The 18,737-nt window shown below is 36.4% G+C and overlaps 1 protein-coding gene across 1 annotated transcript in view; it reads left to right on the top strand.

Annotated features, from left to right (window-relative positions):
* Nucleotides 1–18,737, top strand: part of LOC104278501 (protein quaking-like) — a 105,432-nt gene that overhangs the window by 11,139 nt on the left and 75,556 nt on the right. Inside the window, exon 2 of the mRNA XM_009875493.1 lies at nt 15,366–15,482. Within this exon, the coding sequence (XP_009873795.1) occupies nt 15,366–15,482 (117 nt within the window). The remainder of the gene's footprint in view (nt 1–15,365; nt 15,483–18,737) is intronic.

Genomic DNA, 18,737 nt, shown 5'->3' with positions numbered 1-18,737 from the left:
TTTAATTCTTTGAATCAAATTGCACTTATGTTATCAATACTTGAATGTATTTGAAAGTAAGAGTAAACCGACAATTATCTAATACTGGTTATGATTAGCAATTACAATACACCCAGTTAAATTAGGTAGTTAAAATGAGTCACATGAATGGAAAGCATGTTTATGTTTAGGAAGGTATGATAGTTAAATACCTTAATTTGTCACTCCAGAAATTTTAGAAAATGGATTTTTTTTTTCCTCCAAGTGTCTTGGTTGAATATGGAAAGTTTCATCACAGCTGTCATTGGTAGTGACTGCCTTAATCCACAAAACAATACTGTGCATCTTCATCATGGCTTTAGTTGCCCTATTGCTGTTGATGGGATGCTTTATTTTAATTTTTTTTTTCCTTAATCTCACTTCTCTTATCAGAGTGCTATCATAAAGGAAAAAAGTTATTAGTATTTATGTAATGTGGCTTTAAGGTCTCTAGATTTGGAAGTGTGCAATTTCTTTGTTTCATTCCACCTTTCAAGGTGTCTAATAAATTTATTGTTGGAATTTAGAATTGTAAAACATTGACTAATTCAGCAGAAAATCTATTGCCTGAAAGAGGTGCAGAACTTTTGTCTAAAGTTCCGGGAACTGATAAGATGAATTGAAGTGGTTACTGAGCACCTCTCCTTTGCATAAATTTAAGTATAACTTCAAAGCCTGTTTCTGCTTGGTAAATTCTTCCTTTTGGGGAGAGTAAAACCGACTGTATTTCTCTGATAACTTTGAAAAAGGAATTGTGGTGTCCTGTAGTAGAACAATTTCCATTTCTGCGAAGTATTTGTAACAACAGAATCGCGATCTATGGCGGCACTCCAATTTAAATCTATCTTTCTCACTTCTAATTACTGAGAATTTGAAGTAGTCTGCAGCAAAATTGCCAACTTTAAGTGCCTTGAGTAATGTCACACGAAGTCACATCTAATTAAAAGGTATTATTATGGAAATTAGTTGTTGGACTGTATATCCTGAGGATCCTTTGTTATTGGAATATGAGTTTAATGATGTAAACTGTGAGTCTTAGAGGGCACTCCTGGAACCTATAGTTAGGGTTTGGAGACCGATTTACACACAGCACAACTTGTTAATTCTCTAGATAACGATTCCCAAGTAGAGCATGGAATTGAACAATTTTTACTCATCTCCTGGTGTTATTGAAACTGATGTCTTGTCACTCTTCTGAAAAACTCATCTCAGTGAATAGGATGAAGCAGATTATTCACTATCTCGCTTAAGCATGCCTACTATTAGATTGTTCACGGAATTTGATTTCCTGAAAGAATTTGTGTTAACAATCTTTCAATTACTGTTTAAAGGTTTTTATGACCACTTAAAGAGGGAACTACCAAACTGTACTGTGGGCCTTTAAATCATTGCAAATGGGCCTCTAATGATAACAGAGATTCCTATTTTAAAACCATGAAATTGTTAATTTGTCTATCTTTACAGCTTCCTCACTTATGTTGATAATTCTAAGTAATTTAAAATCCAATTATTTCCAAAATATGACAGTAATTAGATTAGTGTTTTTACGTGAACAGAACATGTAGCATAAAATTCACTCTGAGGGATATTATTTTATAGTTACAGAATTGAAACTACCCTGTTCAGATTTTCTTCACACTTGTGGCATGAGGAAAAGGGTTAATTTAATCTTAAAGGGAACGCAGATGTGACTTTAATACACAGTTTATATTAGTATGTATGAAGAGCATTGAGGAGGCAGAAGTGCAGCAAATGCAGTGCAAATAGGAGGACTTTTATTAGGTGAAGATAGAATAATGATAATTAAATATGCTAAAAGAACCAATTGCTGTTTCACTAAAGATCTAAAGTTAGCATTTATATAAACAACTATGCAATTTATAAAGAGTGAAAATGAAATCAGAACTCAAAATGTTTTTCACCTTGGATTTGTTTGACAAGGCATGGCTTTTGTCTCTCGTAACTGAGAAGGTCTCAGCTTTGTTGTGTGTTCTTGTACCTCCTGGCTGCTGCTCCAGTCCCCAGCATTGTCAGCTTGGTGAGGAATGTCAGTGGACTGGAGCAGAAGGGACATAAATGGTTGGTGCTGAGGGATGGCAATAAATGAAATGGGAGCTACATATAGCGGTTTGCGACATGCTAGCAGCTGGCTTAAGTCCCACTGTTTGTTGCTTGGGTATACTAGACTTAAAAAGGAAGAGAATGCATTGTAGCACGAGGAAGAAAAAAACAGCTGGTGGCTTATCAGTCAGCCCTAGTGACAGGGAAGGTTAAAGAGTTTGGAAGGGCAAACTTTGAAAGAGGGCTTTTAGTAGTAACACAGAGTTAGTAGTTTTATATAAATAGCTTTGTAAAAACTTTGCGGTATAAAAACATTTTGTCTAAAACTTTGCAGTTTTCTATGCTTGTTTAGTGCAAAAAGAAATGAATGCCTTATCTGCTATCCAAAGTTAGTTATTTTAGGAATCAATTTATTGATTTTGATTGAAGCAACTTGTTAGGTGATTTTGCAGTAATGTTCATTTGATGTTTTCTTGCTCCTTAGTGGACTCTCAGGGAACATTTTGATACCTGATTAAGAATTGTGCAGTTTAATAATTCTAAAAAATATGTTTATTTTTGTAATAGATGAAAGCATGACTGCTCTCAAATGATGTAAACTTCATGTATCTTAATCCCATAATCCCCTTAGAGTTGTAGAAAAGTATCGTGTGATTTTATATTTGATGCATTTTCAAAATAAAAGTTAATGTTTGGAAAAAAGTGTTTAATTATGTAAAAGTCTCATATTTGATATGTAACTTATAACTACATGTAGTTCTTTTGCATGCAGTAGAAGCTGTTAGAATGTAAGTCTGAAATGCGTTCAGCACCTTAGTTGAAAGATTAATCCTGCTCGATTTAGTTTGTTGTGTCTTGTTGATTGAGGATTCTGCTGTTTCCTGTCACAAACTTGTTTAGTTCTTAAACGCAGACTTGGTTGTTTCTTCTGGCTTATGGCTGTTGGTTGGGCCAAAAGGAAAGTGAAGAGCAAAACCTCATTTGTGCTTCCTCAGCAGGTAACTAACAGCCACGAACGTGTGGTTCTGTCCTCTCATGCCTGTAGTAGGAGTCTGTGCTGGTAGGGCAGCCTAGAGACAGTCCTCCACTGGGTTTCAGAGGTGAGGAGGAATGGCCCAGCCTTCCCAGAAGAAGGCTGCGGGCTAAAGAGAGCAAAACTTTGCTTCAGTCTAAAAGCCTTTAATGGAGAGGACTTTGCTGTTTTTTTTGTTCTTAAATGGGGACAGGCTCCTTGTTCAGCCGCATAATCTGACGCAGTGAGAAGAGAACAGGAAATTCCAGATGTCCTGCTCTTAGGAGGAGCTGGTATGTCTTCTTCCTTACAGTTTGTTAGGGTGTTTGTAAAGCCCTGGAGCTTAGTGGCAGCTTTTAGGAGATCGCAAAAATGCTATATGAGTCTCATTTGTCTTCATGTTAAGAGCTGTTGTTTTGTTTTGATTTTTTTTTCCCATGCTAGGAGCAGCTTCTTGTTATGATAATACTCACTCGAGTGATTTTTATATTGTGTTGAGATGGTCTTGTATTAATTTGTTGTCCTCGTATGTGTTTATCTTTTCTGTGGAGTGTACTAAAATAGGTATGCAAAAGTTCAGGTGGAGTGTGCATGGCATGATGATACACCAGATATGGTTTTCAGGCCTTGAGTAAAAGAGATTAGAGAGGTTTGAGCTTCTTTACTCAGGGAATTTGGTGTATTATGTTTAGTCAGATTTGCTTTTTTTACGTAGCTCTCTATAGAGAGATTTATGACTGTGGAGCTATATAGTAAATAACCTTCTCTTGCATTTAATCTGTCAAACCACGTACGAAATGCTGGTTACCTTTTGAATTAGCATGGCTGCGCCTTGTGGGATCTCCTCTAATTGTGTAATTCTGTACGTTTTTTAGGTCAATGCAAGTTTTACTTATGTGACAGATTATACAAAAATATCTGAGTAAATATCAGAAAAATTATAGCTCATTTAATAAGCTTGCCTTTATTCCTTCTACCTGTCTAATACAAGTTCTAATTATTTATAATACTAGCTTTTTTTCTAAGTGGTGATTCAGTTCTGTACAGTAAAATATACACACAGATCTTACATACTTTTGTTCTAGAAGTCAGTAGTTTAAAAGTTTTCTTAAATTAATTCTCTCAAACTTTGTAGTCCATTTGTCTGACTTTTGCCTCTATTAAAGCTACTTAAGCACTGCAACTTATGCAGTGTTTTAAAGTTTCTTTACTCTTTGACAACGTAAGAACTTTATGGTGGCGGTATATCGTTAGTTTTGACAAAAAATGTTGATATAATTTGATTTGTTTGGATTGCTTTCTAGCTTCCATCTGAAGGCTGCATTTTTTAATGCCAAAACTACATGATAACGGTGTAATTTTGCTACAGAAAAATGAAAAAGAAATAAATCCTTATGCAATCCTAGGGCAGTAAAACACCTTAATCAACTAAATTTAAACTAAATGGTAAATATCTTGGCATAAACGCTTACATCTCAAACTAATTTTCAAAACTTAATTGAATATCAGTTAGATGCAGTAGTTTTTCAAATCTGGTATGTTAGGATATTTAATTTTTTGGTGTGCTGTTAGGTGGAATGACCTTCAAATTAGCGAAAGAATTTGTGAACAAGTGATGTTAGTTCCTTAGAAGCTAATCTGGCAAAACAGTACCCTTGATATTTAAGATACTGTCTCTGTTAACATATGCTTGCTTTTTTTTTTTTTTTGTCCTTTCTGCCTTTGATAATGCATACACACACGTTTTTAAAAAATCAGGTAGAATCTCTTCCTCAGAGTTGATGAAAATAGATTTTTGGGTAAGACGGTTGTATTTTGGGGTTTAATGTATGGATGAAAATTATGTTGATACACAAAACATGAGAAATATGTTTTGAAGATGTACAGGATGTACATTTTGGATGTACAGGAATTGCTACATCCTGAATTTTTATGGCTGTGTTTTGATAAAAAGTTCTGATAGATATCAAGTTCAAACAGATAACAAAGGAAACTGTACGTAGGCCTCTCTGACTAGCTTCAGTTAACTAAGTTTAGCTCTTGTTGAGGTTCTTCTGTCACATGCATTAGAATTTCTGTGCTAAAAATAAAGTGTTATTTATATAAATATCTAGCTCTCTTGATAATATTGTATTAAAAAATGAACATCTGAATGAAACACCAAGTATTTAATCTGAGTACTTGATAATTTACTCAGGTTCTCTTATAAAATGCAAGTGAAGAGTTTGGGAAAAAAAGTTGTATACGTCAGTGTGTTAGTTTGGTTTTTTTTCTTTTTTCATTTAAATCTATGCTCTGGGACTTTTTTCTTCAGTAAAGAAAGCTCTATTACCATTATTAAAATGACCTGGAAATCTAGTCTTGATTCCCCCCCCTCCCCCTTCCTTTTTTTTGATCTGATCCATTGTATTTACATGAGGTTTGTAAAGCGGTTTGTCAGTTAAACAAGCTCTCAAAGCCTTCAGCACAGAGGTTATTAGAGGTGAATAACGTGGATTTAAAGGATTTAGTAATTCATTCTAAATCCCGGCTATACTTTTAAATGCATTTTTATTTTTTGCTTTTTTTTTAAAGACACATATTAAGCATTAGGATGCGGTCTGCTCAGTAAAAAATATATTCCATTGACATCACATGGATAATCTGGTTTGTCTAGTTTACAGCTGAAGTGATCAGAAAAAGATTGAGATTTTTTTGAAAGATCACCAGTGTCTGATAATTCTGCTCTGTCAGGAACGAAGGTTAATAATCTGATAATTGTGAAATCAACTCTAGCAATAAAACTGACCTTGCAGAATTGTGACATCTTCAAATGAAATAAGTTATATTTTTGTTACAAGATGGTTATGTTCTTTAATGTTCCTGTGCTTTTTTGGGGCTTTGACTGTACAGTACTGCTTCATAAGAACAATTGAGGTTTTTATTTTAGCAAGCAATATATTTATTAAAAATTCTCACCCCATTAAAACAACCTCAGTTTTCTTTCTGAGATTACATGGTGAGAAGTTTATTTTGACATATTCCAGAATTCCATTTGAAGCAATTTTTAAGTAATGTAAAACTGTTGCTGGAATATAGGTATCAGCAAAGAAAATGTTATAGTTTAGTAGGGCGTAGGGTTATTACCCTTTGGAAAATGTAATACTTGTGATTCTTGTAACTAATAGAATCACTTTATTAATTGAAGAAGAAAAAATAAATACAAAAACATCCTTTGTTTTAGTTTTAAAAATTCATTGAAGTTCTTACTTACTGTACCACCTGTTTTAATGCTACTCAGAGAAGTTCACTAGTAAGAAACTGTAATGAGTGAGCAGTTCTTAAGGTAGGCCAAACTGTTTGCTATGGTGTTCCATCTTTAAAATCATGAATGTGTGTATTGCTGATGTCCAAGTGAGAAGGCTGCAGTTGCTAATCTCAGGGTGAATGAGGTGTTACTGTTCATCATGTGTTCTTTACTGGCTTATTATTAGAGCTTTACAGGAAAACAGATAGATAATGTGTTGACACTTGATGTTACAAGTGCTCAGGTTTTGGTCAGCCAATTGGGGGCATGTGTGTCTTCATTCGAGAGATTTTCATTCTGAACATAATCCTAACTGTTCATTGTCTGAACTGTACTGATGCCGTTTCACTAGTTCTTTAGATGACATGAGTTAAAGGTTAAACAGCATGGAGAAGGACTGACTCATGCATGCAGTGCAAGATAAATATACCCCTGTAGTTAGAACTGATATTAAAGGTGTTCTTCCCTGCCCCAAATGGTGCTCACTAGTGACCTTGAAAAACTTTCTGGAGATCTCATGGATCACAGAATGGCTTAGGTTTGAAGGGACCTTAGAGATCATCAAATCCAACCTCCCTGCCATGGGCAGGGACGCTTCTCAAATAGATCAAGTTTCTCAAGGCCTCATCCAATGTGGCCTTGAACATCTCCAGGGAGGGGGCATCTAGAATCTCTCTGGGCAACCCCTTGCCACCCTTGTACTGAAGAATTTCTTCCTAAGATCCAATCTAAACCTATCCTCCTTCAACTTAAACCCATTTCCCCTTGTCCTATTGCTGGACACTCTAGGTTCCTTTCAGGTATTGGAATCTATACTGTTGAAATTGACTTAAGAAGTTGTGCCTTAAAAAAAACACCCCCCCAGTTTAAAGGAACTTAAAATGTTATCAAAATTACTAAACTAAGAAAATTAAAAATCTTTTAATTATCTCATTTTTTTCACAAGTGATAAAAGATTTTGCTGTTTTCTTTTGTGACAACTCAAATTTTAGAGAATTTGAATACTTGAAATATTTTTAGCTATAATTATTCTTTGCTTAAATGTAGGGGCTTAAATTTCTCACACTTTGGTCTTGAAGGTATTTCAGATAGTGTGCTAAAGGCTTTGATTTTGTTTATCCAGCACAAAGTTGTCTGATTGCAAGTGCGGCAGTTCCTAACTTTCCAAGAGCTGATATTCAGTATTTTGTTCCCCAATAGCTTAATGGTTTTATTTTTGTGTTTAAGAGGTCACTTAAATATTTAAGTTTCTTAGAGCACAGTATTTCTAATTTACTGCTTCATCCTTTAAATGGTTCTTCAGTAGTTCTCATTTAGCTTTGATTACAGTATTAGAATGGAGTATGCCAGATACACCCATCAAATATAAGTGGATATATTTGACATAAGCAGATTATACATGTCATGCTGGCATTCACTACATATGTACTTTGGCATTTACTTGGTTATTTCCCTTAGGAAACATGCTGTATTAAGGGATGGAGGGAATGTTTATCATACATTGTGATCTGCAGCCTCTCTCTTATTACCAGTAGGTGTTTTTGGAAGATACTTCAAGGAACAACTTCCCTGTTGTTGCTAGCAGTTTTAACAACTACCTAAAGTTAGTTTATATGGAAAAATTAACTTATGTACGTGATTATTATTGTCTGTGTTCACTGTATTGACGATGAGAATACCATCTGCTTTGTCAGCCTCCTTTCCCTGTAAAATCTCATTGCATAGTCTGTTTTTCTTACTGAATTCCACTGGAGCATATTTAATCCTCAAAATACATGTTGCTGCAGTTAATGGAAGATTTTGGAATTTCAAAATTATTTTATTCCTGAAGCATAGTTTTCCAAGTTGATTTTGTAAATGTATACAAGTGGTTCTATATATAAACTTCTCATTTTTTTCTAGTTAATCTATGTTGTGGTCACTGAATAAGCTGTGTACATGACGCACATGTTTTTGTTTGGTAGTAGTTCTTATTGCTGCTTTTCATCATGAAGTGCAGTCTAGTTGTTTTCTCTTGAGATGACTGTGGTGTTGAATCACTGGAAATACTTAATAGGGCATGAAATGTACCTGAGGTTTTCTATTCTTGGAAAAAGAGAATTACTATTTCTTCAATCGCCACCTATCAAAAATATTGTGGTATCATCTTCTATACTGAGTGAGACAGTGACAGTAGTTTCAAGTGTTTCAGGAAAACATTTTCACTGAAAAAACGGGAAGGAGGGGGGCTGTAAATGTAAGATGAATCAATTCCTGTTGTTATCTTACTGTTGCCAGCAAATTTATTCACAGTGATTTTGAGTAAAGAAAAAAAATCATTTAGCTCTGTGTGTTACTTCTATTTAAAGTATGTCTATGTGTGTGTCTGTGTTGTGTTAGTGTATGTGTATGTGTATATATTTATGTATATAAATATGTATCACTACAGCTGCTCTGGGGAGGGTGCAAAAATAAAAACAAACCAGACCTAACTTTGTGACAGAGTTGTCATTTTGAAAACAGGTATTTGGTCATGATACATTAATTGAATAAACGTTGGAAAATGTTACTGCTAGGAAGCACATTTAGTGTAAGGTAGGGTAAATTGCCTATTTATTTCTATTCTCTTATAAAATGTTTCAGATTAAATTTCAGAGAAGGTAATGTCAAAGCTACATATCAATAATGATATGAAGCAAGTTTTTTTTCTTTATTAAACACTAAACTACCTAGCTGAAAGTGTCTTCTTAAGATTTAATACGCTGTATTTTGTTTTGTACTACCTCAAGTGGTTATATTCTTGTTTCAAGTTACAGACTTTCAAAAAATCTAATCAACCCTATATCTGATATTTTTTATGATTATCAACTTAAATTAGTTCAAGCTGTTTCTAATAAATTGAGAAATATTTTGTGGGGGGGGGGAAAAAACCAGGAAAAAAGGAGAAATATATTATGGAAAACCAGCCATATTACCAGTATCATAAAACCATGTTCCTTTAAAAAGTAAATTATAAAAAAAAACCCAAACCCCAGATTTCCTCATTTTGGTGCATCAGTGAAAGCTTTTATTGGGTTCAGAACCTTGTCTTCTGAGTATTACTGAGTTGTCAGTGTAGTGCTACCTTTTATCTTCTATATGGTGGTGTTTCCAAATTAAGGTTTTATATAAATGCATTTGTTAAATGTCTTAACTGCTTTTCGTCATCAAAACCATGTATGAAAATAAGCACTTGAATTTAGCTGGAATTTTCAGAAGTTTTGGGATGCTTTAGAGTAGTGTATTAGTATACAATCTGAAAGCTGGTTTGGGTATGGGAAAGGCTATCATAAGGTACAGTTTTCTGTCTTCATGAAAAATTCACTTGGAGCTGGCAGAATCATGTCTAATGCTTAACTGAGCTGTGAAATAAAATACTGTGTTTGAAAAAAATATTAATAATATTGACAATGCACATTTATGGTCACAGGTACTCATTGGTAATAATTACTGTGACTTTTTAAAGGAATTCACAGCATTTCTGTGATTTTTTCAAAGTTAGAGAAAAGGTGAGACTGAATGCCAGAGCATTAGACATACATTATAGACATACTGAGTCAACGTGGAATGTGTTTTCAGTGTAATGAGGAACTATTTAGATTTTACAGATATTTTCCTTAAACTGATCTATAGTCTGTATTTAAAATGCTTGTATTCAAATATGGATTGTATTTGAGGAACTTAAAAGCTTTCTAAGACTTCTGGATTTTGTTAAGTCAAAACAGACTTCTAAGAATAGCTTGTTTGTTTGATATTTTTTTTTTCCCAGTGAGAACTAATTAGCTCTGCAAATTTAATGTATAGTAAATAATTGGAACATTTGCTAATAAGATGGTAAAATAAATTAGTTTTTAATTGAGCAAAATAGTTGTTTAGCCAAATGCATGTGCTTCCATAATGAAGGAAAGCTTTTTTTGTCAGATAAATCAGATCTTGCCATATCTTACTTTGAGGTTACAAAAGAAAATGCAACAGGCCAGTAATAGTTATTACTTAATATTGGTGATCTCCCAGCAGTTTCTTAAACATTGCATTTCCCATATGCTGTAAAAATCAGACATGCTTCTTTGTCAGCCTCTTAACTTACTAATCAGCAGCTTTGAGTCTTTAGCATAGTTTGTTCTTATTTTCTTTTATTACTTTTATTATAGCTGTGGGGATTGGTGAGACGTAGGAGGTTGTGGTCTGCTGGTCACTATGCTCTCTACCTAGCCCCTTCACAAGAGACTCAGAATTGTTTTTTCCTGTGGAGTTCTCAGCTAGGAGAGACGTAGTCTGAGGAAGTGAATATTGACAGTGATCCATCAGTAGAAAAGCTTGGAAATCATTTGTTAAAACACCTTAAACTATGATAATGGTTACTGATGACTCCATTAAGACTACACCTAAGGTGGGGTCCTGCAGAGTTCACTTTCAGCTTGGATCTCTAACACATTTGGGAAAAACTTAGTTGGTGGGAAAAAAATAAGTAATACCAAATGCTTTAGGAAAAAAAAATAAGTAATACCAAATGCTTTTAAAGATGGAATTAATTCAAAACCATCTTGAAATTAGCGTGCCTGAAGTCAGCAGTCTGGAATTCATTGCTTTACATAGATGCAGAGCAATGTGGTGTTGTAGGGGGGCATGAAAGTTGTATATGAATACAAAACTGGCAAGGGAGGGGTAATGGGAGAAGAGTATCTGAGTTCAATGTATGTTCATAGAATCATGAAGGAAAATACCTCTAAGATCAAGTCCAGCTGTCAACCCAACACTACCATGACCACCAGACCATGTCCTGATGTGCCTCATCTACACATTTTTTTGAACACCTCCAGGAATGGTGACTCCATCACTTCCCTGGGCAGCCTGTTCCAATGCCTCACCACTCTTTAGTCCTAATATCCAATCTAAACCTCCTCTGGAGCAACTCAAGACCGTTTTCTCTCATCCTGTCACTAGTAACTTGGAAGAAGAGACCAACACCCACCTCCCTACAACCTCCTTTCAGGTAGCTGTAGAGATCAATAAGGTCTTGCCTCAGCTTCCTCCAGACTAAACAATCCCAGTTCTCAGAAGCTCCTCATAAGACTTGTTCTCCAGACCCCTCACCAGCTTCATTGCCTTCCTCTGGACCCGCTCCAGCACCTCAATGTTTTTCTTGTACTGTGGCAGCCGAAACTGAACACAGTACTCAAGCTGTGTTCTCACCAGTGCTGAGTATAGGGGTGTGATCACTTCCCTACTCCTCTGGCCACACTGTTCCTGATACAGCCCAGGATGCCATTGGCCTTCTTGGCCACCTGGGCACACTGCTTGCTCATGTTCAGCTGGCTGTCAACCAAATATGCAGGTCATTTTCTGCTGGACACCCTCCCCTCCCAAAGCCTGTAGCGCTGATGGGGGTTTTTGTGAACTAAGGGCAGGACTCGGCACTTGGCCTTGTTGAACCTCATACAGCTGGCCTTGGCCCATTGATCCAGCCTGTTCGGATCCCTTTGCAGAGTCTTCCAATTTAGTGTCATCTACAAACTTACCGAGGGTGCGCTTGATCCCATCATCCAGATCATTGCTAAAGATATTAAAAAGCACTGACCCCTGGTGAACATCACTTGTGACCAGCCATCAACTGGATTTAACTCCATTCACCATCACCCTCTGGGCTTGGCCATCTAGCCAGCTTCTAACCCAGCAAAGAGGACACCTGTCTGAGCCATGAGCTGCCAGCTTCTCCAGCAGAATGTTGTGGGAGATGGTGTTGAAGGCTTTAGTGAAGTCCAATATTCATGGCCTTTCCCTCATTCACTAGACGGGTTACCCGGGCATAGGAGGAGATGAGGTTGGTTAAGCAGGACCTGCCTTTCATGAGCCCATGCTGGCTGGGCCTGATCCCTTGGTTATCCTACATGTGCCACGTGAGTGTACTCGAGATGAACCACTCCATAATCTTCCCTCGAATGGAGGTCAGGCTGACAGGCCTGTAGTTCCCTGGATCCTCCTTCAGGCATTTCATGTAGATGGGTGTCATGCTGGCAAAACTCTGGTCGTCTGGGACCTCCCCTGTGAGCTAGGAGTGCTGACAAATGTTGGAGAGTGGCTTGGCAGGCTTCTCTGCCAGCTCCCTCAGCACTCGAGCGGATCCTGTCTAGCATAGACTTGTCAATGTCTAGGTGGTGTAGCACATGGTTAACTACTTCCTGCTGGGTTGTGGGAGGGATTTATTTTTTTTGTGTTCCATCTCAGGGAGCTGAATACCCTGAGGGTAACTGGTCTGACTATTAAAGACTAAGGCAAAGAAGGCATTAAGTACCTCACCCCCTTCCTCATCCTTGGTGGCAGTGTTCCCCTCCTTCCTTCCCCCCTCCCCTCTGCATCCAACAAAGGGTGGAGGTTTTCCTTGGCACTGTCTTTTGTTTTTAATGTATTTGTAAAAATCTTTATGTTGCACCAAAAATAAGAACTGAATTTTTTGGGGAGGGAAAGAAGTTGGGATGTGTTAACAGGAATGTGGTTTATAAGATATAAATGTTCTGAGTAATTAAACTTCGTTGAGGTCTCCATTGAAGGATTGCCTTGTCCAGGCATCCTGCTTCAAGAAATTAACAAATTGGAGACCTTGAGAGAGGTAACAAGAACTGTCAGTTTTAGAAGGAGTACCTACCCAAAAAGGTTCAAGGTGCTAAGTAATGCATGCCATTTGGAAAGAAAAGCGGGGAGAGGGGGATGGTGGTATTGAAGTATCTGAGAAGGCTCTTTTAAAGGAGAATATTCTGAGAGTAGTTGGAAAATAAAATGGCTTAACGTTTAACAGAGTGTGTTGCAGTTTAAGTCAGCAATTTGTCAACTAGAAGCCACAATTTTAAAGTGTTCAGACAACATGAATCAAGTTGCAAGCTTGAGAGTAATACAAATTCCTACACCACTATTTTCCTAGTGTCATAAATTGTTCTATTTGAATTTTTTATCCAAATTATTGTACAATTTGAGTATTCTTTTAATCATGAACCAAGTTAATAAAATATTAGAGGCTGCCATTTTTCTCAGGAGATAGAGAATGTAATGATATTCATTATGTGTATTGGTCAGAAGAGTGGTTTAAAGTTGGGTTAGCAATTTTACTTTAGCTTTACCAGTGGAAGGGGATAGATATCAAAATATTTAGTTAGTAGGAAGTGCAATTGTGGAGAAAAGCAATATGCTGTTTCATATAAGACAGTGGTATGATTTTGGTATTAAGTAGGAAATACTTAACAAATGCAGGATTTTGATAATACTTCAAGGCTGAACTTTATTGCTTGTGGCTGGTTTGCTGCTTTGTCCAGTCTTGGTGAATGATTCACAGTTAGTGTATGTGTTTGCAGATGCCTTTAATATATATATTTTTTTTTTTCCCCAACAGTTGACTCAGACTTCATAATATGTCTTTAGTTTTAGAGCTTGAAATATAAAATCATTTTGGGAATGTATCTTTCCTATGAACAGTTTAACTGTTGTGAAAAAAAATACTACTTGCTGAAGAACTTGAATTTTCCCTTGTTTGTTATTTCTACTCACTCCTAAATAATTTCTGGTCTTTGCAATTTTATAAGGATTTCAGGTATGTTAAGTTGTAGTACTGAAACCCAGTTTTAATTAGCTGAGGTAATGAAAGCAAACAACTTCTTTATAATTCCATTGAGCAGGTTTGTATACCAGGGTTTAAAATCTCCATACTTCTGTCCTGACTGCAGAGTTTCTGTTTTCCTAATATCTTCTTTGAATTGAATCTTCAGTCTAAAATTTCTAGGTTTAGGTATTCTGTGAGCCTGGTGCTTCATCTTTGCACTGTGGTTGTCACAGAGTACTGCTATATGTTCATAATGATAACCTCACATAGTATTTTTTGTGGGGGTGTTTTTTTTCTTTGATTTTTTTTAATGTGTCATAATTTTCAGAATGTATGATTGAAAATATTGAGGGGAAAATAAATAGAAAATAACTAGGAAGTAATGTTATGTATGGCTAAATGATGGTATTACTGTGTTAATTATAGACAGGGGGTTGTCTGCTGATACTGAAGTTAACCAACTAAATGTGAAATAGTTGCTCTATTTGTATGTACAACTGAGCGAAGGATACAACATACAAAAAATTACATATATATGTGTACTGTATATACACACATATATATTCAGAGTATATGTATATACTGCAAATAACAATGTTTTCTAGAAGTGTTGCCCATGAAATCTAAACTGAATATATGAAAAGCCTCAGGTATTTTTTTCACGTTTTTTTGTATGTGTGTGTGGCTTTTTTGTGGTTTGTTTTGGGTTTATTTGTTTGTTTCTGTGTTTTTCTGAAGGAAATGCTATGGCACAGAAAAGTTTCTGTAGATGTGGGAGGCCAGCTGTGAGTGAACTGACCAGATCAAACCTGCCAGAACAGCACAGAAGGGTGAAAAAATGTTTTCTCCAGGCTCCTTAGCTGTAGGCCTGGAGAAAAGGAATAATGAGCCATGGGGCTTTTCCTTTAAGGCCCTGTGCCATTATGGGTCTGGACCTATACCTGGCATCCAGTCAGTCCCACTGCATGGACATTGTGTGCGTGTCTGGCCACGCACCCAGAAGCTCTGTGCTTCCATGTGACACACATTGCTGGCCTACTAATGAGCATGTCTGGTCATGTTGCTGGTGAGGGAGGGTGGTTGATAGTTTCTGTGAGAGCTCATACAACTTAACAAGGAGGGAATTAAGACAACCTCTGCCCTAGACTAGACTACAGGACATTTGCCTATCTTCACCTAAAACCTGTGCCTCCCAAAGTAGGAGTCACATAGGTATCGAATGTATGAAAATAGTACTCTATCTTTAACCTCAGGTATTTAGTGCACTGTTCTAAACTGATAAACATTTGATGGTATTTTAGAGACAGAAATGTGTCTTGTTAAATTTTAAATTGTTTGTTGACTTTACTTTTATAGAAATAATATCTTTTTTTTTTTTCCAGTTTAACTTTGTTGGAAGAATCCTTGGGCCCAGAGGACTAACAGCTAAACAGCTTGAGGCAGAAACAGGATGCAAGATAATGGTTCGAGGGAAGGGCTCAATGAGGGACAAAAAGAAGGTAAGCTCTTGAAAGGTAGTATAGTTTTAGATATGTAGTTTTATTGCCTAACAGAGGGTAAGCTCTTGTCACTCTTATTTGTTGTGTTCTTACTGTGTGCTTTTTCATTATCTAGTGTTTTTTACACACCGAGTAAACAACACAGCTTACCCTAAAGTTGTTAAATGTGCATGCTCCATAATGATGCAATTGGGAGTCTAACTAGCAATTATAAAGTATATTTCAGTAATAACTAGCTTCTAATTGTGTCATGTTTCACAAGGTAGAAGTAAAAATTGAAGTTAAATGTGTTTTTCGAAGGAAGAGCTGTTAACCTTAACAGTTTTCTTAATGACTTTCATATATTGAAATACCAAAGTAGTGATTTGTGCAAGTAGTGTGGATGGGAAAAATGTTTTATTAATTTCTAACAGTGAATTCTGTCCAAGTGAACCAAGAAGCACTGTGTTTCTGGTTTGTTTTGTGTTCAGTTAGAATTGCAGTGTAATTAGGGCTCTTCCTTGCCCTGCCCTGTAATCTGCATGCTCTGCCTGTGCATTTATAGGGAAACTGCAGTTTTCAGGATAGAACCATGACGAATGTCAAGCTGTTCTGATGGTAACTCCTGGCAGGTTTATCTTCTAGCTGTTTCCCTTCCCCTCTGGTTACTATTGCTTAAGCTGTTCCAGTGTCTCCACTGCAGTTTTGAAATATGCACTTAAAACCACTTTTTCCTCTTTGTTCTCATATGCATTACTTGGTTTGGTTCTTTCTTTAGAATATCCCTGCTTTTCCTTATCTGACCAACCAAATAATGCATTCTATCAATACATATGTGGCACGTAACAATTAAAATCTAAAGCTAAGTGTCTACTCAGTAAAAAAAACTCAGACCTCCCAGAGCTTATGACCGTGCCGCTTTCAAACTTTATTTGATGCCTCTTGTTTTCTTAATGTGCTGTAATACTGTCGCCACCCTTTCTCTTTTTCTACCTATAGCTGCTTTGTATGGTTAGATTGCCAGCTCTTTGAGAAAAGATCTGTTTTAACTTACAGCTTTTGGTTGTCTAGGTTCTGTACAAGAGGGTGATGTTATCTTAAATATTTAATTTATGAAGGTTTCTTTTAAAAAAAGTTATAGTTTATAACTTGAAGTCCTTCTGCCACTTGGTTGGGGGGATATTTAACATATAAATAAGTCCTACTATTATGGGGTTTTAAACCCCTTAATAGAACTTGCAGAGTGGATAGTTTTCTACAGGATTTTGGAAAAGATTTCCTATAACTGGGACATTGTAGGAGATACTAAAATTTCTGAGTAAAAAGTGGAAGTATTGCCTCGTTTAGAGAGTTTTCAAAGTTTTTATAAGAGATCTTAGATCTACTCTTGAAAGCTACTTATTAGGTGGTAGATTAATTAGACATTAAGTCTTCTGACTGCATGTATAACAAAGTAAACCTTACTGTGTGGTATATACTGAATTCTAGTTTGCAACAAATGAATTAGCAAACTATCATTTTGAATAGAAGTACTTATACCTTAAAAAAGTGAGTACTTGGAAGTTCTCTAAGCTGAATGCTTTTTCCTGTTTAAACAGTTTTTAGAAGATGTTGTGTTTTTACTAGTAATGCAATTCTTCACTTATGAGCAAAATTTTAGTGCTGCTCCCACTGTGTTTTAGGAATAGTCATTCTAGGTGGAAGTAGTTCATCAGGGGATAAGTTGTGTAATTTTTTTTCTGAATAAAAATGTTGTGGTTCATTTATGTTCATAGATACCATAAGCTAAAACATTTTAGTTTCTAGTCTTCAGAAAGATAATAAGCGTAGATTGAGGCCCCAAGCTTAATGGTCCAAAAATATCTTCAGTGTTAGTAATGAATGTATATTTAAGATGATCATTAACAATGATGCTTTGATACATCTTTAAAAGTTTTTCAGATTGACTTTTCGGTGTGGAAAAGCACACTTAAGTTGTGCTAGCAGTATCTATACTTGCTAACAGGTACATTAGTCTAAATAGAGAAAAAGAAGGAAAAAAACCAAAAAACCTGCATTTGAGGCCTTAATTTTTCTTCTGAAGACACCCATTCCCCTGTGTTTTGTTCACACATCCTTTTGTAGAAAGCACTTGGAGTAAAGTTTACTTCAGATTTCTGAAATTGCTGTGCTCCTTGGCCCACACATCATATCCCCCCTCAATCTCTTCCCTGTCCTTCTTGTCCATGCTAGCCCAAAGAGAATCCCAATGGCACAATGAATTCCACGTCAGGTATTGTAGCCATTTGCCAGGGTGTGACTAACAGTGCGTTTGTTAGAGCTGTACAGCCTGCATTCTTTGAATGCTCTTTATATTAGTACCACTGAGGATATATCCAGCCACTGTGAAGACGTTCTGTTTCTATGCTGTCTGTAGGGCAGGCACCACCAGCTGGTGTGGGGACATACACATGCACCATGTCCTTCATTCCTGTCAGCTGCCAGCTAGGATAAGCATGTTCTCTGCAGTGTTGTTGGTCACCGCCACGTGTTCTGACCTACACGTGTTCAACGCTCATGTAGGTCTTGGAGTTTGTGAAATGTCTGTTACAGAATCACAGGTTGGTGGAGTTTAGAAGGGGACTTCAGAACCTGTCTTCTCCTGTGGTGAGTCATCTCTCTAGGTAGCTTGGGCAGGTTTTACTGTCTGGGCAAGTGGTATTATTTTTGGACTGATTTCCACTATTCTCCCCATTTTTTTTTTTTTTTCTTTTGGTACCTGTTCAAAGGAGAATAGGCAATGTGAGTTGCTGGAGTTGTGTGTGAGCAAAAGCTTAGAGTTGCTACAACCTGGGTGTGAGTCACCAGGGTTTTTGTTGTGGCTTTTGTTGTTGGTGTTGTGTTTTTTATTTTTGCTCGGTTGGTTTTGGTGTGGGATTTTTTTAAAGTTTAGTAAGAAAAGGAAAGCTCTCTTCAACAAGGACAAGTTGTGTATGGCAGATCAGCTAGAACTTCATGCACATTAAAAGCCACAGACTGATCCAGTCAGCACTTTAGTGCCCATTATTTCTTCAAAGTTGTCTGATATTTTCAAAACACAGAGCACTTGACCATCAATGAATTTGAGATATTACTGCAGTTAGTGTTGAATATTAAATAGTTGAATATATTTGAATTATATAGTGAATTGTATATGAATTGTATTATATATCTGAATACCAGATAGTGTAATATTGGTTGTAAACCAGTGTTGAGTACCAAATAATTCCCATACTAAAACCTATTTTAAAGCCATCT

Source organism: Apaloderma vittatum, unplaced genomic scaffold, assembly GCF_000703405.1.
Source record: "Apaloderma vittatum isolate BGI_N311 unplaced genomic scaffold, ASM70340v1 scaffold7588, whole genome shotgun sequence".
In the NCBI taxonomy this organism is placed as follows: domain Eukaryota; kingdom Metazoa; phylum Chordata; class Aves; order Trogoniformes; family Trogonidae; genus Apaloderma; species Apaloderma vittatum.
This window is presented reverse-complemented; position numbering and strand designations above follow the sequence as displayed.